At 37.3% G+C, this 23,210-nt stretch overlaps 2 protein-coding genes across 7 annotated transcripts in view; both read left to right on the top strand.

Moving 5' to 3' along the window:
• Nucleotides 1–16,223, top strand: part of PROM1 (prominin 1) — a 63,356-nt gene extending 47,133 nt beyond the window's left edge. For 4 of the 6 annotated variants that reach the window (XM_063401648.1, XM_063401652.1, XM_063401649.1 and 1 more), the window contains 15 exons: nucleotides 284–436; nucleotides 1,275–1,398; nucleotides 1,834–1,937; nucleotides 2,375–2,459; nucleotides 3,666–3,812; nucleotides 4,063–4,134; nucleotides 6,517–6,609; nucleotides 7,684–7,737; nucleotides 9,144–9,224; nucleotides 9,313–9,381; nucleotides 9,922–10,014; nucleotides 11,189–11,304; nucleotides 12,392–12,460; nucleotides 14,510–14,550; nucleotides 14,775–16,223. In XM_063401648.1, coding sequence (XP_063257718.1) covers nucleotides 284–436; nucleotides 1,275–1,398; nucleotides 1,834–1,937; nucleotides 2,375–2,459; nucleotides 3,666–3,812; nucleotides 4,063–4,134; nucleotides 6,517–6,609; nucleotides 7,684–7,737; nucleotides 9,144–9,224; nucleotides 9,313–9,381; nucleotides 9,922–10,014; nucleotides 11,189–11,304; nucleotides 12,392–12,460; nucleotides 14,510–14,528 — 1,279 coding nt within the window. In that variant the 3' untranslated portion in view covers nucleotides 14,529–14,550; nucleotides 14,775–16,223. The remainder of the gene's footprint in view (nucleotides 1–283; nucleotides 437–1,274; nucleotides 1,399–1,833; nucleotides 1,938–2,374; nucleotides 2,460–3,665; nucleotides 3,813–4,062; nucleotides 4,135–6,516; nucleotides 6,610–7,683; nucleotides 7,738–9,143; nucleotides 9,225–9,312; nucleotides 9,382–9,921; nucleotides 10,015–11,188; nucleotides 11,305–12,391; nucleotides 12,461–14,509; nucleotides 14,551–14,774) is intronic. The other 2 variants (XM_063401653.1, XM_063401654.1) reach the window with 1 other exon arrangement.
• Nucleotides 16,224–16,347: 124 nt separating this feature from the next.
• Nucleotides 16,348–20,367, top strand: FGFBP2 (fibroblast growth factor binding protein 2). Its single transcript, XM_063401657.1, has one exon. It carries the CDS (start codon nucleotides 18,589–18,591, stop codon nucleotides 19,177–19,179), a length of 591 nt encoding a protein of 196 aa, XP_063257727.1. The 5' UTR covers nucleotides 16,348–18,588; the 3' UTR covers nucleotides 19,180–20,367.
• The last annotated feature ends 2,843 nt before the right edge of the window (nucleotides 20,368–23,210 follow it).

The following is a 23,210-nucleotide window of genomic DNA, read 5'->3' as shown; positions in this document are numbered from 1 at the left end:
TTGATGTTTCAGCACAGTTCACTTGCATTAACTGGGGAACACCTTGTTCTGTGGTGTTTGTTCCCCAGTCCTTCAGTAGCAGCTGACTGCAATCCAGCAGTGACTGTGTGCTGGCCCAAAATACATGCTGGTGTGGCAAATATGTGTATCCTTGCTGACACTGGCTCCTCAAACAGAACCACGAGTGGGACATGTGGGAATACAGTGTTGCATGATGTCTCCTGAAGGTCTCCAGCATTTCTTTATGTGAAAATAACCAAGAGCTTTATCTTTTATTCCTTAGGTGGCTGGGTTGTCTCATTCTGTGCTGCATGTTGGTCCTGATTCTGGTCTTTTACTACCTTGGATTGCTATGTGGCACCTGTGGGTATGATAAACATGCTTCTCCAACAACCAGAGGCTGCATCTCCAACACTGGGGGAAACTTTCTGATGGCGTAAGTTTCACTTACCAGGGAAAAAGAAAATAAAGGTAGAAAGTTGGTTTGGTTGAGCTTTTGAAGGACATATATGTGAAAAGAATTTGGTTTGTTACCTAGGTATATTTGCTGAGGAAAAATAGAAACAAATACTGATTTCACACACTTACATTGAGGGACTTGGGGATTTGGGGTTGTTCTTTCATTGAAGATCACAGCTGAAGGATAAAACCCTCTGAATTTGCCATTATAAGGCAAGTGCTGTGGCTAATGAATTTCTTTGCAAATCCCTTTGGAAACTGCAAAAACTGGAGACGACAATAGAATATATTAGGGGAAATTAATAACTTTCTAGTAGACTTGGAACATTTGTTCAAAGCTGCAAACAATGCTATGCAAGGAGACAAGAAACACTTGAGCTTTTGAGAGTATTTCTGGATGTTTGGGTCTGAAAACTGCCTAGGGGTTTAATGTTGTTTCTGCTGGATGCAGAAGAAGATTGCATTTGGAAGTCTAAAACTTTTTTGAGAGCACAAGGCTAGAAAGTTGTATTTAAAAAAGAAAATGGTATGGTTTTGTGTCTCATAAATGTAATTTGTAAAACAGTTTGCATGCCCAATGCTAATGTGAGTTTTCAAATGCATTTTAACTAAAGACTTTACAGAAGTGAAACATTTAAGGTGTTTCAGAGGGCAAGAACATATTTGGAAAACAGAACTATTTCAACCATAAATCAGTTTTTGTATTTCTGTTATAGCTGCTAACTGTTGGCTTCACTGTTGCCCCAAGTATGTATATTTATATGTATACACAATGTGTTCTTATAAAGCAAAAACTTACTCAACTTCTTTTTCAGTGGTGTTGGATTCAGTTTTCTTTTCTCCTGGCTGCTGATGATTGTAGTGGTGCTGACTTTTGTCACGGGTGGAAATGTAGAAAAATTGGTCTGTGAACCTTTTGAAGATAAAAACTTATTCAAGGTGAGGTTATTCATGTTACTAAACAATTCACAGGGTCCCCATGAGTCCCAATGGTCTTGTCTGCTCTGTATGGCATATCATTTTTATAGGAGACTTCAAGTGAATTTGGATCTAGTTTTACTTCCTTCTTACAACCCATATAGAGACATTCATCCTTTCTTGGTTTAATTTGCTTTGCAGTGTTAATACAGCATGCCTGTCTTCCTTTGGAGACAGATTTTTCTGATTCAGTTGTTCTTGGTAATGGGAACTTTAATATTCACTTTCTGCACCAGAGAGTTTGAATTGAGCTAATTCAATTTTTTTCAATGTTTTGCTTGTATTTTCATTAGTGGGTGATAAGCTTAGATGTTGTTATGTGTCAAATGACCACATATGATTAAATACATAAAGAAACTTGGAATTATAGTAACATTACTGAATTTTGTCTTCTAGGTTTTGGATACACCTTACTTACTAAATAAGCACTGGAAAAACTATCTTGCTGGCATCATCTTTAAAAACCCAAACGTTAACCTGACTTTTGAAAAAGTGTACAGGTATTAGAGTTGTGATTAAGATTTAATTCAGTTCATATTTAACTCTTTTTTATTTCATTCAGTTTATACATACTGGTTCTGTGGTATCTTCTATGCTTCATATTTCAGGCACATCCAAAAATTGCACACGTTCTCGAAGACATTCTGATTCTAGTGATTCACAAGCAAAAACAATTTGTTCCTATGTCTGAGTTATTAGAGATAGTCAGCATAGTACTATGTGACAATACTAGTCAAGCTAATTGATAAAATACTTTGCCTCTTTCAGAAACTGTTAATCAGTTCTCTTTTTGTCTTCTGAGCTTCAAAAAATATAATCAGTATTTTGTTTTCTAAAGGACTGATTTTCTTAGAATAAGAAAACATTGTTAATCATTCTGTTAATACTGATCCTCAAGGTGGTTTTTAGGCTGATCTGTGTATTTGTATTCTTCCAGTGATTGCAAGGAAAACAAAGGAATTTATACTTCCCTTCACCTAGAACATCTGTTTAATATCAATGAGCTTTTAAATATTAGTATGGTAAGTAAAGAAACTATGAGTGACTGTATGATTCTGAGGAATGTTGGCTCTTGAAACGCCATATAGCGTATCTGGGGTTTATGGGATTTTGGTTTTTGTACACAAAACATCCTAGAGAGAGGCAAGAGCTGTCCAAGCTAATCTGAAATACATAATTTGATTTACAAATAAGATATTCCCTGGTCTCAGTGGGCCAGGGAAGATTTTCTGACGTGCTTTTTTAATGTGCTGATAATAATGTTTGTTTTAACTTTGAAACATGCGTGGAAGGTTGAAGTTTATCTTCCAAAGACTGCTTATGGTGTTCAGTGACAGTTTTCTTTTTATATAAACACCTGTCTGGGTGTGTTCTCCACTGATTCCAGTCAGATTTATGTTGGTCCAGGATATGATATACCTTTGGTTCTAAGAATTATTCTGGTTTTGGTTGGAAGTAGTTGGGGTAGAACAGTCTTTTCAGTGAAGCTGTAATGATATGTGACTGCACTGTCATTACAGGACTGTACTAATTTTGGGATTGCCTGTAATACCTGTCTTCATTACACCAACCCCTTGGGGATACATTTTCCATTCTGCCAGGCACTTGTACCCATGTAACAGATACAGTCCCTGCCCCAGATAATAGACAATGAAAATGAACAAGGCAGATTCACTAAGAGGGAAAGTTATTCTGAGTTTCCACAGTGGACTAACGGAGGAGTCTGCAAATGAATTCAGATTTTCAGATTCCTCAGCTATAGCTCTGCAGCCACTGCAGGTAACATAGTTTGGCTGCAGTGCAGAAAGGTTCAGGTAACAATAACTAATCACATTTAGTCACCTCTAAAGGTATTGAGGAGTCTCATCCAGTTCTGTGGCAAAGAGTGTCTGTTCTGGCCACAGCTGAGATACTGACTTCTCTAGGTTTCCTTACTGAGGGCCAAGGGTAGAACTTAACACTCTTAAAAAAACTTTTCTAAACATTTACTGTAGAGATGTTAGTTAAAACAGAGTGGAAGGCAAGTAATCCATTGGTATGAAAGAGACAAAGGCAGGTTAGAACGTGGCCTGGTGGATTCTGTTCAACTTAATTGAATTAAACTGATGTGAGCAACAAATCAGTGTGTACTTCTTCATGGAAATGAGGAGTCAGCAAAAGCAGGATGCTTTGGGCAGGGGCTATCATGTACTGGTTGCAAACTACTTTTGTACTTTCTTTTGTTTCAGTATACAGAAGATGTAGCACTTAAAATTGAACACATTCAGATAAACCTCAGCAAAATCATTCTGCTGGATGAAATTGGGAAGGAGAATCTTCTGAATTTCAGCTCTACAGGAATAGATGGGATAGACTTTTCAGCATATTTGACAGAGGTGAGACTGTAGTCAACTACAGACATGACTGGGACAAAACATAAAACGTTTGTTTACCGACAGGCAAAATAGCAAAACCTGCTTTTGTGTGAAACACCATGTTTTGGAGGTTCAAACAAGTTGAGAAAAAAGCACTTAAGAAGTTAAAGTTAATAAATAAAAAAATAAAGAATAGACAGAGTTAAGTGCAAACTGTCTATAAATAAAATAACAACATACTCCTTTTCTTGCTGCTCACATCTTATTTCAGATCAATAAAAGTGTTACCAAAGTTGATCTTCTCTCATTTGCTAATGATCTAGAAGCAAGAGCAGACCAGCTGGTAAGTTCAATTCAGCAATATAATAATACATAAAATATATAATTTATATGCTATGTAAGTATAAATACATAGCAAGGTAGACTTTTTATCAGAGAATTTTTGGACTTCAAACATTTACAGACATAGTGCAATGTTATGTAGGGAAAAAACACTGAAGAGCAATGTTGCATGTGAGTTGTATTTTAAATGTTGCTAATTATTGATTTTGTATACTCTTGCCCATTTTCTGCTTTGAAAGTGTATTTTCTTAAATTCCATTCTTTGTCTGGGCAGTGAGGGGAATGCTCCATTTCAGTATTTCCTATTATGGTCTTCACATTTTAGGGTCCTATTTGGAAGAAAAATTGGTTAGATCATGCTGGAAAAAATTATTTGAATTTTTTTTTTCGGTTAGTGAGCAGGAGATGTTTTAATTAGCAACAAAATTAATACTATGGCAGCTTGTAAGGACTGTAATGAGAACTGGAGCTCCATTGTGGAGGGACAATGTACAAAAGAAACTGTGTTCTCTGAAGGGCTTTTTGAATGCAGGACAGTGGTCAGAGGGTATTGCTAAAACATTGCCCAGAAATGAATCTGTGAGTGGCACAGATCCACGTTAACAGACAGTGACTGTTCAGGGGATCTGTTTGTTGTGCATGTCCGGGTCAGGTCATGCTCGCTTTTCAGAATGAGGGTCATGGTTTGGATGCTGGCCCAGGACAGATTCCTGCACTGCGATGCAGGAGGAAGGGTTATGTTGCACATCTGCTACAATTGCTTGGATAGCTGAGGGACACAGCAGAGTGAGACCACCTTGTTTGCAATGTATCAGATACCCATCCCTCCTCAAGTAGAGGGAGGGCATAGGGGAGGCTCCTGGTGTGTTTGTTCTACCTCTTGCATCACTCAGTCATACTTGTTGCTGGGTTTTGTTTGTTTGGTCAAGGGGTTTTCCTGCCACATGTGCAGTCATGTCAAGGTTAAATAGCTCTGGGTTTAAGTGGGAGCTGGGTTTCTTCAAACATAGCTCCATAAAGGAAAGTCTGATATGCTCATAGGTTGCTTTCACTATTTTTTGTAGAAGCCTCTTAAGGAAGCATCAGAATTAAGAATAGATCAGACAGAGTAATTTCTTCATATAAAAGAAATAGTTGTGTAAATAAGTATATATGTTCACTGTTACAATGTATGTTCTTATTTCTTCCTTTAGATGCTATTTAGTGTAATCTATGAAATATCTTCAAAAAAGAGGCCAATACCCCGAAAATGAATTATAAAAGTTAGATTGTTAAAAAAATGGTACTGGTTTCCTAGGATATTTTGTAATATCACTTTGTTACTGCTGATAGCTCTTAGAACCAATTAAAAAGTAAAATAAAAACTTACGGAATTAATTGATTTTGGGTGTCTAGTTTGCAACTTTTGGCACCTTACACAAAATTGAACATAGCTTTTTTTAGACTGGAAGGAGCAAATGAAATAAAACTTGGATCAAACCAAGGGGTCATGGTATGGAGGAGGGAGCAATACCACCAGTGTGTGGTGTTAGGTAAATGAATTCACTTGGTCATTCTGGGAGGTGCAGCATCCTGAAACTGCTCAATGACCCAGCTGAATGCTCACAGGAACATTTCACAGGAAGCAAACACATCTCTGAGTGCTGAGGTCTGCCATTCTTACACATCCAAAATGGAGTTAGCAGTGTGTGTTCAGTGTGTATGCAGGGAACCAAATGGTTTTGTCATCAAAAGGAAATGGAAAATGAATTTATATCTGAGAGTAAACCAAATTTTATAGTATTTGGCAATGGGCATGAGTTCCAGACAGGCATTTGGACTTGAAAATCAGAGCAGAAACTCACATCTTCTGAGTGAAAGGTGGGAGCCACAAAAATAGGAAATACCCTTCACAGGTGCCTTTCCAAGTGACTGGCTGAAAATACTTAAAATTCTGTGCCAGTGAGAAAGCAGAGGGTGCCTCAGGGTGATGTCCACATTTCCAGAACAAAAGCAAGTACCCATGACTGGGCGATGCTTGTCCCAGCTGGGGTGCGCTGCTGCAGGGTTCTTGCAGGCAAGTTTGGCTTGTGGTGACTGTGAGGGAGATGTGCTCACTCTACTGTATTTAAAATGACTTAGTGCATCATGTGAAAATTCTCTTCAGTTAAATCTGTCCTAATAATGTTATAACTAGAAAAGCAAGGTAGTATATCTGGTTTGGTTGCTGAGGTTTGAATTATTAATGCAATGTTATGGGGTTTTTTTCCCTCCTTGTGTTGAGAAATTCAGTTTGCTATACCCCATTTTTAGCATGAGCTGCTCTGGAGTGGATGTGTAACTTTGATTGTTTTTTGCTTTTTTGAGGTTACTGAACAATATTGCATAATTGCATTTTTTGCAGCCAAAAGGAGCACTGGAAAATGCCTTAAAAGGACATGCAAACAACATCCGAATGATTCATAACCAGCAAGTTGTTCCACTGGAGCAAGCTATGGTAAAACATTAAAGCAATACTGAAACTTACTTGTAGAAAATACAAATCTCTAAATCTCCTAAAGAGGTTAGAAAGTGGACTTCTGTAAGCACAGATTGTGTCGATGAAGAGTAATCTGGCTGAAGTATGTGTTTAATAAATAGTTTTCATACTTAAAATTCTACTGTTTTATAAAGTTGTCTAAAATAATGGCCTTTTTCTTCCCCATCTTTTTCTATAGCTATTTTTGATTATATATGAACAGAAGAAAAAGCAGGGGAGAACTTCACGCAACTCCTAACCCTAAAACCCCCTAAATCACTCATTTTCTTTTTCTGCTTGTCAGTGGTCTTCAGCAATAAAAGCTATTATCATTTTGACACTTTATTTCTTGGAGTTAGCAGTCACCTAACCGTATTGGAATTGGAAACTCCTGGGAGTAGTATGTAGAGCCAAAGTCTTTTTTTATTGATGCTATGAAAGATGCAGAAGAGCTGCTTCTGCCTGATTTTGACACAGACTTGTACAGTATCAAGCTGTGAATATCCTGAATGTTAGGTGTTACTTTTTCATCTGCATAACATGACAACTTTTAGTTTATTCTAGCATCTGATATTTTGTCTGTACCACTTATAGAAAAAAAAATAGTAGGCCTTCTGGTCCACTCTGATTCTATGCTATTCTTTTCTAATTAACTCCTAATTATTCTCATCTCTTTTTTCTTTTACAAAACTGACTGTCAAGAAATATGTTAAAGCTAGGGTAAGTGCCTTTTCCCTTCAGAAACTGCACAATACACAATTCTATGAACACTTGGGTCTGAGTTTAACTCTTCCATCTTTCCTCCAACCTTACTTAGTTTATTGCATCTAACTTTAGTTAAATCAGTGCTGTTGGTGAAGTACTGGTTCAATGATAAAATGCACAATGTATTAATTTTAATGCAGCTGTTGTTACTGTTGTATACAATGTGATATGTAGTATTAATAACAAAATAATCTATAGAAGATCAAAGCATGAATATAAGTTTAAAACAGGTGGGCGCTTACCTGTAGTAATGACTTGAAGCTTTTTTTCTCCCCTCCTCCCCAACAGAGCACTTTAAATCAGAGCATCAGGTTACTGAAGAGGACATCATCTGAACTTATGGTAAGCTTTTCTTTCTGGCAATAGGAACATTTTTGTGTTTAAAGCTTTCTACTGCATATGCAGGGCATATATTTTCAGTACAGTTTTCATTTATTTCTAGCTGTTCTGTTACTGCAAGAGATGGTAATGCATTGAGGAAGTAATAAGGATTTAGATCTCTCTTCTGTGTAAAAAGAAAAATAAAAAAAAAGAACATTTGGGATGGTTTTGGGAGTATGAACTGTAAACTGAAATGTCAAGTGATTAAATAGGCTTCAGTACCAGTCTATACAGTATGTTACTCATTTTCCTCAGAATGTAAGGATTTCTTTTCTAGAATCCTTGAAAGCAAAACCTGGGGGAAACAACCATGAAACAATGCAAAAGTACAACTGACAAAAGACAGCTTTGTGACTCACATCCTTAACCACCATTTGTTCCATGCCCAGCTCCCACTGGGGTCTGTCTTTTTAAGTTGTACTCATTATGTTCCTGCTTCTGCACCATCCACCTTGCTCTGGGATCCTCTATAGAGGCTTTTCCAGGGCAGCCCACATTTCCCCTCTAAGCAGTGCCTGCAGCACTGTGAGACAGCTGGCTTTACCAGAGAGTGAGCAAGGGATGATTGCCTTCCTGGGAGTAAAGCTGTCAGCCACCAGCCTCCCTTGGCCCTGATGGCAGGAATCCAGCCACACTAGTGGCATAGCCACAGTCTCAACAGTGTTATGGGCCATACCTACCTCAGTGCTCCTCATGACAGTTTTCACCCATCCACAGCAGCAGAGCAGCTAGGTGTCTGTTAGAACCTGTGATTAGAAACTGGGTGAGGAGAGAAGAATCCATGACCAAAAGGTATCAATTAGAAAGGGGTGTTTGACTCTAAAGTATATTTAAGAAACATTTTCAGGCTGTACATACACTGTCCTTTGTGTGTGTTCCACAAGAGAATATATGAGAATATATGGGTTGTGCATATATTGAAAAAAACATCTCAGTCCTTCAGGTAGTTGATTAGGGTCATGTTCTGGCTGTACAGAATCCTGCTTCAGTCATCAAGAGTTGTGGTGGTGGTAAAGGGCCTACTGTTTTCTTCCTGTGCACTTTGTGTGTCTGTAGTGTATATACAAGCATTGATTTAAGGAAAGAGAGTGGAAGATAAAACCTATCCAAGGATGTAAATTAGTTATGTAGGTTCCAGGAATGATACCACATCATAAGCACTGACACATCCTTCTTCAGAATGAGACAATATTGAGATGATCACAAATCCTTAGGCAGGCTCATGTTCTATCTGGAATTACGTTTTATACCAGATTTTGACAAGACAGTGACACTGATTCATCAGGAGAATAGTTTCCTGGCCACAGAGCCATTGCAACAGCCTACAGGGGATTTGTTTGTATTAAACACCATCTCTTTCTGTCCAGGTTAAGGTGAAAAATGTCATTAGTGCTGTTAATGCTGCCCAGAATCTCATAAATAACAACGCTTCTCAAGTTATTGTCCAGGTAAGCTCTATTTCATCAAAGTACATTAGTTTATGATGTCATGGAGATAGAGGTTAACTTGCTTTTGTTCTCTTTGATCTGGTCCTAGGAGACAAAAAAGTACATGGATACCATAATTGGCTACTTTGAGCAGTACACTGAGTGGGTCAAGGAGTCGGTAAGATGCATTTACTTTATTGAGAGAAACTGTGTTTAAAAATAAGAAAGCTAAACAGTATTAGTAATAAAATCAATAATAATAATAATGTTACTTGGGAAGTGTGTTTTATAGTTTCAGGTTTTAATATATTTGTACTTACTGTGAGTGAGAAAACCAGTCACCTATAGTATTGTTGCATTTGCAGAATGAAAATGATGAGAAGTGTTGGTTGGAATGCAGTGCAAATTTAACAGTATCATTTTCAGGGCTAGCCTGAAATCTCCCATTTGTGCTACTACTGCGCTGAACCTGATCCTGCATAGTTCAAATTGATTTTGTTAGCATCTTTTGTTTTTCTCTCTTCAGCTGCAGCCTTTGAGAAAGTAAGCTGATGTTTAAAAGACTATCAGTTGATAGCATATCCTGCTGTTGTTTATTTTGAGTCTAGATAGGGTAAGACGTGATGATTTAGTAAACTGTAACTGTAAGCAGGCTTGGAGATTCTTATTTTAGTCTGTCAGATACTTAAAACTGTAATTTTTAATCTTTTTTTTTCAGATTTCCATGGAAGTAGCAGCATGCAAGCCTATTGCCAATGTAATAGATACAGCAGTAGATATTTTTTTATGCAGCTATATAGCTGATTCTGTGGTAAGAAACATTTTGTTACTCAGAATTGGGGAATCAAGGGGAAAATTCTTTCAACATACATCTGTGTTTAATTATTCTGGCTAGACTATTCTGAAGTAAGGTAATAAAGTATCACATACAAAGTTGTACAAGGAAAATGTTCTGATCTGGATCCAGTCCAAAGACAAACCAGTGCTGAACTTTCTAGATTTTCAGTAAACTTAAACTTCTATTAGCAAGAATTCTGTAAAATTAACTGATTCTGACCCACCTTTAAACAGAAAATGGAAAAGCATAAAGATCTGAGGCTTCATCTGTAACTGCTGCTAGCTTAGAGGGGTGAGGTATGGGCAGGAGGCAAGTGGAAAATAGCAAGGAAAATATTTTTCAGTTATCTTTCCTGAAATCTAGAAAACATGAATGAGTTTTTATCACTATACTTGTAGCAGACAAATCTTGATTAATTTGTGGATGTTGGAGACATTGAGCATGACTTGTAGAGGATAGAAAGGCAATTTTGGCTTTTTCATCTTGCCGAAAGAACTTGGAAAGAGGACAGCATATATTAAAAGTAAAGTAAGACACCATGTGCCTGGAAAGTACCAAAAATGCCTCCTAACTATTACTTAACTTTATGGCACTTTTAGACAGATCCCAATCACACTACCAGTAATACTTGTAATCAGTCAAAGCCAAAACACTCTGGCCTTGATAATGCTTAACTGTGAAGTGTTCAATCTCAGTAATTCTTAACCATGAAAACCTCCTAATCTTTGTTGAACTCATTGATTAGCTCAAACATTACTGAGCTTCTGTTCTCCTTTGTGGAGCCATTACCCATCTGGTGAGAGATGGACCGTGATTTTCCTGATGATAGAATTTAGCTGAGTCACTTAGAAGTCGAAATACCTCCAGCCAATACAAATCAAATTTGAAAAATCATTATTTTAACACCAGGTGATAACTCAGTTCAACTGTATAATAATGAAATCAGTTACACAAACAGGGCTGCAGTTTGCAGTTATGAAGTGCCTTGAGAAAGTGCTGGAAACTCATGTTTTGACAAGAACTGCAAGAACTGTTTTCTAATGTGTTCTTTTGGTGACAATGGTTAGACTATCAAGCAAGGGTTCAGTACTGATTTGTTTTCTCCATAACCTTTTTTCCTTGATTTTTCTATTGCTTTTTTTTTCAGAATACCTTCTGGTTTGGTTTGGGAGGCTCTTCAATGTTTTTAATTCCTGCCATAATTTTTGCTGTAAAACTGTCTAAATACTATCGTAGGATGGATACAGAGGATGTTTATGATGAGTAAGTATATATTCCAAAATAAGCTAAATGGCAAATGGATTAAAATGTCTTTTCTAGTGTTTCACATGAAGGCTCTGTAATTGTTAAACCTGTGCTGCCAGATTAGAACTGCATGTTCATGTGTAATGCTGCAGGTGTGGGTCAGTGCCTGCAAAGTGCTTCATGCAGGTGGCCTTTGGCAGCCTTGACTTGCCATGAATGATGAGTTCTGGCTCTGACTTTAAAAATCTTATGTCAGAATGAGGTCTTCAGAGCTCTGTGAGCAGCATTTATCTAAATAAGTTTCAAATGTGCAAGTTATTAGCTTTGCTAAGTAACCTGTTAAAGTGAGTTGTGCCTGATTTGTAGTCTCCTTGAATTAATTATTTGCTTTCTTGCTGTCTTAGTTATTCCTAACCAGTCTTTCCTTTTTCAATTGCAGTTCCTCTGTCTCAGGGACTTGGCATTTTACTTTATGATAACTATTCTTACATATTTTCCTATCAGTTTTTTTTACTGTTTTCTTTCCTGCTTCTTGTTTTGCTCATTGTTCAGTTAGCCTGTGCACTGCATTTCTCCCATTTCACAGTGGTTGTTTTTCATTGCACATTCACAAGTCAGTAGAGCAGAAACAGGCATGTACAGCTGAAATTACTCACTTATTAGTGTCTAGTTAATTACTTCTCCTTTTCTGTGTTTTTTAGTTTTGAAAATATACCCATGAAAACGTAAGACATTTTTGCTGATATTTATTAAAATTATTTTATTAATGTGGGAAGGTTTATATTTTTAATGTAACATGTTACTTCAAAAGAGGTAACATGTTTTCTTTCTTCAGACTTGATAGATTATATTAGAGTCTCACACTCAACAAGAATAGGAAAATAATTAATTGATTTTTTGAGAATATAAAAATACTATAAAATATAAAATTATAATTATGCCATAACTCTTGAATGTTACAAAGGAAAAGTTATATTCTATTGTACAGACACAGTTTATCTTTGCATTTAATACCATCATCCATTTACATGTCTTAGAAGCCATATTGTACATAGTGCATCTTGTAGTTAACATGGTCTTTCTTGGTGTATTTATTTTATTACAGTACAGAAAATGGTAATAATGGTTATCATAAAGAGCATTTATATGGTATACACAATCCTGTTTTTACAAGGTAAACCAAGTCTGAAACTGCATGCCTTCATGTGTCCTTACTTCAGCTTCTCTTTTAATCACATTTCCAATTTTCTTCATGCTTTAAAGTGAATCTTTCAATCCTCTGGGGGGTTTTTTGCATGATTATTCACAATAGCAAATGCTGTATGATGTATATTTCTCAAATACTCTTTATATAACAGCAGATATAGAAGTAATTTCTTGCAATTTAACAAAGTAATTGGTAAATTTGATCTTAAAATCCATGTAATCAGGTATTTAATCAGCACAGTGGGTGATCCTAAATTGACAAACCTATTAAAATGCTCTGATAGCAGATGAAAGGGATAGGATGGAAATGCATTTGTACTCCTGCGTAGTTTTATTTTTTAAATGGTGAGAGGAGATCTCCTGTGTAAAAGGCAATTGTTCCAGGTATGCAGAAAGCATGAACATAGAAAATGGGTGTTTGCAGGGGTAGGACTAGAATGTGGCATCACAAGGCAAGAAGCTCAAGTTATGTTTAAAAAAAGGAGGACATTGGGGTTATCTTCTGCCTCTACAGCTTCTGTGCTTCTGTGTGTAAAACATTAGCTGGTTGTAAAATTCAGTTTCCAGGGCAATAATATTCTATATCCCACAACTTCATTATTCGGTTTTGCAAAATTTGCAAGCTGCTTAAGAAAGGTTTAAATTTATGATTGAAATCTTAGCTCACTCTGCCTTACTTTGCAACTTCATGACTGAATGTATAGGTTGAGTATTTATAGAGAAAATACCACTCTGCTTTAAATAACAGGTGAATAGAGAGAGCTCAAAGTTGGGGTCTTGCCAGAGTTCATGGTTACATCTGATGATGATGATGATGAGGTTGAGGATGGTTATTATTATTATTTAGAACTGTATTTTACAATAATTATTTACTGACCAAGTCTTCCATATCGCCTTCTGAAGGAAGTATTTATACAACAATATTTTTAGTGATATTTATGATCACAATTGTGCTGGTCTTAAGGGTGCTTACTCTCCAAATTAACTGACAAGGAGTTGAAGTAAAAAAAAAAACTCCACTGGCATGTCTAAGGATTCTAAATTTTAAGGACTTTCAATATTTTATGTAAGAGAAAACGAATAATTTCTCAGGCCTTAGAATTCCTTTCCTGATCTTTGAATCTTTAATATGACTGTTGATATTCTTGAGGTTCATAGCATGTTTTCTTACGATATTTCAGTCATTGATAAATAGTTTAATTCAGCATTGCTGAACAACCTAAAAATTACTAGAATAAATACTACACAAAGATCCTCTAGTTCAGTCCTGACTTACTTTGATAAAATGATAACAAATTTAAGATTCAGTTTGATGCAGTGCTGTCTTCTGATGTGCTAATGGAGGTAATTCAAAAAATTATTAATTATGGCATACATGCTTTGAATTTCAGTATGGCATTCCCATGTGAATAAAATCTTGATTTTACTTTTCATTTCAGCATACTCTTTGCTTTTATGCTATCCTTGATTTTTCTCATTTCCTACAGATTATTTTTTGGAGATATTTTGAGAGATACCTGAACACCTATACTTTTGCAGGTTTAAAGAAGCCTATAGCGTTGGGCTAGGGGGTTTTTCGGGGGTGTTTTATCCTTCAAAATTGCATGGATAGTTTTGCTGAAAAGAGATGCAAATATTTTTGTAACACTAAGATATGTAAGTACAGACAAGAGCTGCATGAGGTGTATGTGTCTCACACAGGTATTTTTATACACATGTCAAAGACACAGCCTCAAATGCAGCCACCATTTTTGTGAGAGCAAAACGTGAGGCTGGATTAAATTCACAAAAGAGGAGTAGGCAATCCAAGTATTTATTTCTATCATGAAACAAAGATAACCTGAAAGGTTGGTGGAGAAAGCCATGAATCTCTTTCCTCTTGATTGAATCAGTAAAACATGGAAAATGTCTTAGGCCAACTGAGCTTGCCTCTGCTAAGTTAGACACAGTATTTCTGTTCCATTTGTGGGCAAAAGAAAATGATGGATTTTGTTTTGTTTTGTTTTTTCTCGTGTAGCTCTGTGGAACAGTGGTAACACATACTGGAAATTTTAAGGGGTAAGTAATAAACTTAAATCAATTCTAGATCTGTTACTACTTTACTATTTTAGGAAGGCTGCTCTGATTGCTGCAACATGAGTGGGTGTAAGGTCTAAAACCAGAAAGAGTTATTCAGTTATATTGATACTCATATTAGAATCTATCTCTTTGATCTGTTTAAATTACATTAAAATTGGTCTTCATAATTTTTTTTCTGAATTGTTTTTTGTTATTATTTCCAGGCTATATAAGTGAGGCTCAAGACTCTTCTGTGGGAGTACATCATTATTCTTCCAAGTGTATTGGCATTTCCATTCATCTGACAGATCCTGAGCCACTTGTTTTATGTCAGCTGTACTGTAAATCCCAAATGTACTATTGAATGTTATGCCATAAACTACTGTACAGAATATTTTGTGATCAGGGCACTGCCTCTCTAATACCACTGTTCAAGGCTTGAATTAAAAAGTTTTTTTGGTTTTTTACTTTTTTACACTGGGCTTTCTACCTTACATCACAGTATGTAAATTAATTAGATTAACAGCCTTTGCCTAGCAATTCTCTTAAAATTGTTCAAGTTCTTATCTTAAATTGTTGATTTGTGTTAAATACAGTACATACATGTTTACATAAAAATACATTTTGTACACAGAGACTTTTGTATATACATTTTTCTTAAAACTTCTAAGTGTTTAGTTAAGATTTTAATATTGTATAATACTCTTCACAAATGAATTTACCAGCATGATCAGTGTTGCTATTTGGTGCTCTTGAATGACTACATTGGACTAAGTTTGGATTGTAATGGGGTCCACAGTGTCTCTTTGTGTGTCTGAGCAGCTCAGTTGCAGTTTTGTTTTCTCCCTTTTTTTTTTTTTTTCTCTTAATTATTTAATATTTAGTGGGTTTTGCTGTATAGACCTGAAAGGGACTTTTTGGAGGAGTTTGTTTTTAAACTTTGGGTGGGAGGGTCGGGAGCGTGTGGGATGCATAATATAGTAAAAAAGCCAAGCTTTCTAGAGTTCAGTAGTACTCAAAAAGAGCATGAGGGATGTCCTATGTTGGCAATTTTTAGAATACTTTACGTTCTCTATCTTCCTCTTCTTTCACACCCACTTCTGTAATGTCCTTAATAGTATCACTGTGGCTCTTCTGCAGGCAGTGATAGTATTTTTGCTAAATAATATTAAACTGTGATTTACAATATGGAAATTCAAATCTGTTTAGCAATTGGAGTTAACATTTGTACTGTTAGTTATTTCCTTGAATTTAGGCATATGGTTGAATGGCTGAATTAGTTAACAGCAGGCTTTATCAACAAGGCCAAAACTATGTTACCAGTGTAAAACCTTCTGGCAGGTGAAATAGTCAATTTATTGATCTAAAGTAATATCTTTCCATCTATCAGTATTGTTAACTTTTTTTCAAACAGGGTTCATTGTCTTGAAGTAGAGATAATCCTGTACATCATTATTATAATTTTAAAGAAATGCTGAAAAGTGATACCAGTCTTTAATCCGGAATAACCTTAAATTTTTCATTTTTATGTCATAAATGGAAACATTTCTAATTGACAGTATGTAGCATATGTGTATATGTAATGTTCAGAACTGCAGATTTTTAAAAGTTTCTATTTTTAATTTGAGAAAATGTTCCCAGTTCATTTAAATAAAAAAGATCTTGCTTAACTACCTTATGTTTGGTTCTCCTTTTTTTGTTGCACAGACATCTCTCAGAAGAGTTGCACAGAGTTAAAATCTTATTAGAGTGAATTTCTTTACCCTGATTAAAAAATTTTGCTGTATTTGACTTTTACTTTTGCACCAGGAAGGATTGACAGAACCTTGACTCTGGGTGAGGGAGCTTCCAACTTCCACCAAGAATGGGAATTATGCAAAGATGGTAGGATTCAAGCTAATGAGCTGTGCAGGATATGCAGGCAACCTGTTTCTGTATAGCTCTGACAGCAGTATTAAAAGTCTGCTTGTTCTTCAGCTCCCATGGTTCACTGCTGGCATCCTAGCTTACCTTGTAAAAGGACAATTGTTTTCTACTGATGTGAGGGACCACAAACTGTTTAATCTGAAGCACAGGCAGACAGGACTGAAATGTAAGATTAGAATAAGACAAACACTTGGTGGGAACATAGTAGCTGTAACATAAATATATGTGAGTCCAAGCTTTGATATTTCTCCTTATCCTTGTTGTTTATTTGTTCTCATGATTAAACTTGAAAACCTTTAGAACAAGACATCTGAAGTGGTATAAATTAACTTTTGAACTGTTTTGGACTCTTCAGCAAATCTAAAAATCGTCTGTTGTGCATAACAAAGTGTAAACAATAAATTTGTCAAATATTAGAAGCTATTCAAGTGCTTGCAGTGGGGATTTGAAATTGAGTGTGAGGTGGATAACCAAGATTCTTCTGTCGGTCTGGCTGAAGGGTGAGAAGACTCCCCAGAAAACAATGGAAGAGTGAACGGTGAGTCTTAGGTAGGCTTATGCCATTGTTGTGAGATGTTGAGAGATGAGGTCTCTGCTAAAAATGTTATTAAAATAGCCATGGAGAAGGAACAAAAAGAAAACAAGGTTGTTCTCTCTGTCAAATGGTATTTAGTCATGGGAACTTGATGTCACATTGACTCAACAAGGTTAGGATACTCAGAATGTTCAGGTGGCTGCATCTTCTAGCAGACACCTTTCAGGTTATCTGGGCTGCCACAGCAGCAAGGGACTATTGTCCCTCTTGCATTAATGAAGCTTTTGTTATTGTTGATGTTGTTCTGCTTTGCCATCTGTGTTAAAAGGAATAGTTTTGCCTTGGCATTTTGTTCAGCAGTACCTAGTGAGTGATTAAATACACAAAATGCTGTTCCATTATGTATGGCGAGTCTTAAACCCAGGGTGGGTTTCCAGCACCCCACAGTTATTGAGGCATACCTAAACAATCCAATAGCCCTTTCCAGGTCAGGCTGGCTGTAGCATGTATGTCTGTGGAAAAAGTGCCTGGTAGGGGTCTTACTGGCCAGAAAAGTACTGTGGGTGGCCACAGCAGGGGAGGGATTTTTCCTCATGACCTTCTGAATGCTAAGGGAGTTACAGTGATTTTTCCTTAGCTCTTAGTTACTGCAGCAGAAACAGCTAGGACAGGATTCTGCTCTACAAGATTTCTGTTCTACATTTTTACAGCATTTTTACAGTTCACTTGTTATAAACAAGTAAATACTTATTTTTTAAAAAAAAGTGATTAAGTGCAAATATCTGTCTGACATGTCTGTGATCTGTTCCCTGCTGCTGAGAACTGTGGTTAGTTCTGCTGTCTTGCTCTGTTTGCTGAAAGTGAATTGTGGTGTGAAAATGATGGTAGAACTTAAAAATGGTTTTTTTAGACCTTCTTTTGCTCAAGTGTTATTTCTTTTCTTGCATACGTATTGTTTCTGTGGCTCAAAGAATGTGCAGTTGATCCCTTCATGCATCCCCATTGCATGTCATGTGGACAAAAAGAAGAGCTAAAGTTGCACTCTTACTGTGGAAATCCACAGCCCATTCCACAGATCAGCATTTTTACCAGGATGCTTATGCTACCAGGACATTTATAATCATTCAGATGCAGAGCTTGCTTTGGCATTTCTACCTTTTTTTACTTTGATATGGTCTTACAAGCTCTAGCATGAACATAGCTATGAAGCAGCTGGAGAATGGAAAATATCTGTTAAAAATCAAATATGACATGTTCATCCTGGATAGGAATGTGCTGCTCAGTTATACAACTATCGTTCTGTATTTAAACTGCATGTACAAGACTTGTCTTGTTACCTTCTTGGGAGTTCACACTCCGAAGGTTATTTGACATTTCCTCAGGCTATAAATTAGGGGCACTTGCCTACTGAAGTGTGATTTATTATTTTTATAAAAATGCCCAACCCTTACATCCCATGTTTTGCTGGAAAGAGGCTTCTTTGTGCACCAAGACTTTAAATTGTGAGCAGCCATTTACCTGCTGCTTTCACTTCTTCGGATCGTGTTGCTCAAGGATCTCAGTTCACTCCTCTCACCATGAAGAGTTTTGCTCTCCTTTTCCTAGTTGTGATCTGTGGCATGGGAGGATTGGGACAGAAGCTGAAGCCAAAGAAAAGAAGCAATGGTGAAGAAATCAGATTTCGGACTAAAACCAAAGATCTTTGCACAATTGCCATGAGTGGCGATGACGAGGAGACGAAACTTAGAATTGAATGCAAAAGCCAAGGCATGTCCTACTGGTGTGAGTTTGCTGGCAAGCCATCAGTGTGCCGTGCTTTCAGAAATAACCCGAAGATTTACTGGAATCAGATCGCTGCGGAACTCAGAAAGGTCCCGCATGCTTGCGAATCCATGGAAGTGTTGAAGACCACCATGTGCCAAAAAGCTCCCCCAGAAGCTCTCATGAGGCAAATAGCTGCTGGTGTGGAGCCAGAAGATCTAGCAAACCAGGAAAAATCAGTCCGGAAAGCTTCCATTCCTGTGAGACAAGCGGAGCCAAACTCTGACCCAAGGCAACGTGGTCATGGGTCTGAAAATGAAACAGAAGCAATGAAACTGGCACGGGAACATTGCTGGGAATCTCTGCATGGTGTCTGCTCCTACATCATTGGCATCTTTAGGGGTTAAGGATTTGCTTCAGGTAAAACTAATCTGGAAGCACAGTAGAATATACCTAAGAATAATTCTATTGTACAGTTATTTTGATTTTGGGGATCTCGGGGATGTGGACAGGGAGGTGCTAAGCTCATTTGCTGAAATCTAACATTACAAGGCTTATTTTGTGGCTTTTGAGGGGCTGGGCAGCCTAAATTTCCAGTGATCCATATTAGTTCAGCCTCCCGTTCAGCCTCCTGTGAGGTCTTCAATATGTACTGAGATGTTTGCCCTAGCTGTTGTTAATCCTGTGGTATTTCAGTTCTAACTGTTTGAATGGGCTAATTTTTGCCTTCTGTCACTCCTTCCTTATTGTGCTGACTTCTGGATTTATGCCAGGGAAGTAAGATAAATAACATGCATCAGATCCAGCCAAAAGCATCAGTTAGAGCAAACTCCATTCAGAGGGAATAAAACTTATTCATCAAAGCTTCTGGCTAATAATAAAATATTTTAATCTAAAAAATTATTTGATAAATGCCTTGCAGAAATGAGTAAACCCAAGTGGGCTGTCTTGGTTTGTGAGTCTGTTACTGTAGAGGCAATAGGGGTTCACATGCAGGCACTTGTTTGGTAAGTCTCAGGTTTTCAGGCAGCATGTAAAAAGGCAAAGCCCTTTATTGCCAAGTGATTGGATTCATACCCACTTCTGTTCCAGCTCAGAGAAAGCTGGTGAGTGGACCTGGCAAACTTGAAAGAAATGGGAATATGTGCAGTGTGAGCTGGCAGCGTTTAGACTGCTAACGATAATTTATGCCTAATACAGCAAAGTGACTAATTCTTTTCTCTTTTTTTTCTGTTTTGCAGAGCAATGATATTACAGCTGAAGAAGGATCCTTGCTGCATTGTAATAATTTAGACATAAGAATGTTGGTTAAAAGTATGCAATTTCTATAAATCTTTTAGCTGTCTCCTTTTTAAAGAAAAAAATGAAACTTTTTAACAGCTCTGAAAAAATTCACAAAGTTGGAGTGACTGTGCTTAAAGTGTTAGCATGAACTAACTGCCCCTAGCCTTGTTACACACCAAGGTGTTCTGCATTTATGTAACCAAGGATCTGCTTGACCTTGCATAGGTTTTCGTGTGTACTGACTTGCTTCAGTTTGTTAGAGTTGAAAGCTGTTAATGATGATACAGTTAGTGCAAACAATAAAAATAAGATTTTTGAAAAGGTACTTGGTGTGCTTTCTTGAAATTTTAACTGATGCTGTTTGTATAAAGTCACGATATTTGACTTTTTTTTCTTAAGAGGTATTTGGTAGAACATGTAAGAGAAGTTACAGGTCTGAGACATTGCTCTCCTACTGTGAACAAGTTTGCATAAATATTTTCAGTGTTATGAAGTTTATATTACAATAATGATTTTCAGCCAGCAGGAAAAAAAATGTAGAAGAGAGTACTGTAATAATACATTTCTGAACATAGCAGATTAAAAGTGTTCACCAGTGATGCATCTGCAGAGTTCAGTGTTACCAGGACTGTTAATGGGACTATTTATGTTTGGTTTCAGTAGATATTCTGAAAAGTAACTTACTTGGCAACTTGGGCACTTCCCTAAATATCCTCAAAACACAAAAAAAGACCTAATGGCCTATTGTCATAGTACAATACAATCAAGTTCAGATTATTCTTTAACAATGATCCCTTTTGTTCCCAAGTTTTTCACAGCAGAGATGTAACTGGAAATACTTCATACAGTAGAATTTACTCGTGCTCTGTGTTTGCCTTGCAAAGTTTCTGCAAGGTATTTCTCACTGAAGTACTTCTCCAGCTTTACTCACAGATTTGTAATTCTCACTACACAATTCCAGATCATGATTGTCCAGTTATTAAACTTTATGCCTTGTATCAAAAAACTTAAAATCATTTTCTTTCTCCCAACCTCTTCTATGTATATGGAAAAGAATAGCAAGTCACGAACACAGGATCAGAGCAGAAGGTTGTATGTACAAGGCAGAAATATAATTTGAATATGGATAACATGTATAAACTGTATTTTTTCTCTGCCATGAATCCAATGTGGTTAATTTTCACTTGTGATCTCAGTCACCATTGCCAGGCTCTTGTGCTGTGAGTAAAAAATGTAGTAGTACACCTACTCACCTAATTCTGTCATAGAACTTAATATAATTGTTTGATTTGCAAACATGCACAATGTAGCAAAGTGGTATTAGGGAACTGTTTGTACTGTTAAGGGGAGGTTGAGGATTTTTTTGAGGTGTTCTTTTAAATATCTTAAAACTCCTGTTACATATGATGCAAAATCCACTCTGCAGAGTATTTTGCAATAGTATCCACACCGTAATGACCTCAAAAATGAGACAGTGGCTTGCACTGGGAGAAGTCTGGGACAATCGGTCACCCACCATACTGTTAGTGGGAGAAAAGAGGGGGTTTCATCAGTTCACCAAAAGAACATTTTCTCCTTCATGCCCTCTTCTCTTTGTGTACACAGTGAGCCCAGGAGGCAGCAGAGTTGTCTGCTGCTTTGTACAGCTCTTGATACAGTCTAGAATTTGTGGCCATGACTAATTCTGCTCAGCAGAAGACAATGTCACACACGTGATCACACTGCTTCCCAGGGAGCTTGAGTCTCATTTCAGTAGAGCAGGGCTGTGCTGCAAAGGGCTCCCTGTGCTGTGCTGCCTGCAATGATCACCTGAAGTTTCACTGTTGAAAGCAGAAATCCAAGTCTTGCACCAAAGGCCCCCCTTTAACAAAACGCTTTTTGTAACAGATTCGGGACCATAGTTAAGCCCCACATTTTAGAAAGAGGTGAAGGTGATGCATGCCATGGATAGCATTTCATTAGGCAACACTCTGCACCCTTAGCAAGTCAGTTAAATATAAGGATCTTGCCTTCAAAATGTTTAAAAATTGAATGTTAATTGAAATACCCCACTCCAATGTAACAGCACTGTGAATGTACTGGCTACATCACCACTGAATTGTGTGTAGCACCAGAAACACAGAGTCATGCAGTTGTGACATATGAGTTTCCTTCCCAGCATGAAAGTGCTATTCATTAATGAAAGGATGAATTGAGAAGTGTTTGTGGTGAGTTTAGTGCAGTCTTTGGGTACCTCATGAATGAATGAAACCTGCTGTTTCCCTCCTTTTAGGTGAACTAGTTAGTCCTGTATATGTAAGTACCTCAGGAAATCCATCAAAGTGGAGGTGGAATTGGTCTTTATTTTCCTGACAGAGGAACAGCAGGCAAAAAAGTTGGTGTGGATTCCTGCAGGCAGGGAGACCATTGATACCCAGGCCTGCTACTTCTGCTGATAACTCAGTGCAGTGTGAGGTGTCCCCCTGGCTCAGAATCCTCATGTTTAGGTTTCCAGAGGAGCATCACAAGTACTTGCTACTTTGATAGCAAAAGCCTCAAAAATATGCAAAATGAGGCATTTGGAGGACCTGTGTATACAAGGATGTGGATTTGACACAAATAGTTAAGATCCAGAAAAGACTGAAGCGAGTTTAATGGAAAATTATCAAGATGGTCAGGACTGGAGCAGCCTCCTGTGAGAAAAGGCCAAGGGAATGGGTTTTGTTCAGCCTGAAGACTTGGGGAGGGAACCTAATAGCTGACCCTCAATCCATATGAGAAAGCTATAGAGAATACAGAGGCAGGCTCTTCACTGATGTGTGTGACAGGAGATCCTGGTCAAAAATTGATAGCAGTGAGGTTCTGACTAAGTGAAAGGGAGAACATTAGGGAAGATAAACACAGGAATGGATTCCTGAGAGCAGCTCTGGAATCTCCATCTGTGGAGCATTTCAAGACCAACTGGACAAAGTCGAAAGCAATGTATTCCGAATGGACAACAGCTACACAGTAGTGCACTCTGGTGTTTTCTGAGAGAATTGTTTAGGTGTGTTCTCTGGTCACTCTTGCATTGTATGCAGCATTGCATTCTGCGTTCTTGATTTTTCAGTAGATTCCACAGTTAATGTGGCATGGATTTTAAGGACAGATATGTCTCACAAAAAGGTAAAGGAAA

This window comes from Prinia subflava, chromosome 7, assembly GCF_021018805.1.
Source record: "Prinia subflava isolate CZ2003 ecotype Zambia chromosome 7, Cam_Psub_1.2, whole genome shotgun sequence".
NCBI classification, from domain to species: Eukaryota; Metazoa; Chordata; class Aves; order Passeriformes; family Cisticolidae; genus Prinia; species Prinia subflava.
The sequence above is the reverse complement of the archived record's forward strand: the minus strand, read 5'-3'. Positions and strand labels throughout refer to the sequence as shown.

Coding starts and splice junctions, on each gene's coding strand:
- FGFBP2 (XM_063401657.1), top strand. CDS start 18,589: ATGAAGAGTTTTGCTCTCCTTTTCCTAGTTGTGATCTGTGGCATGGGA.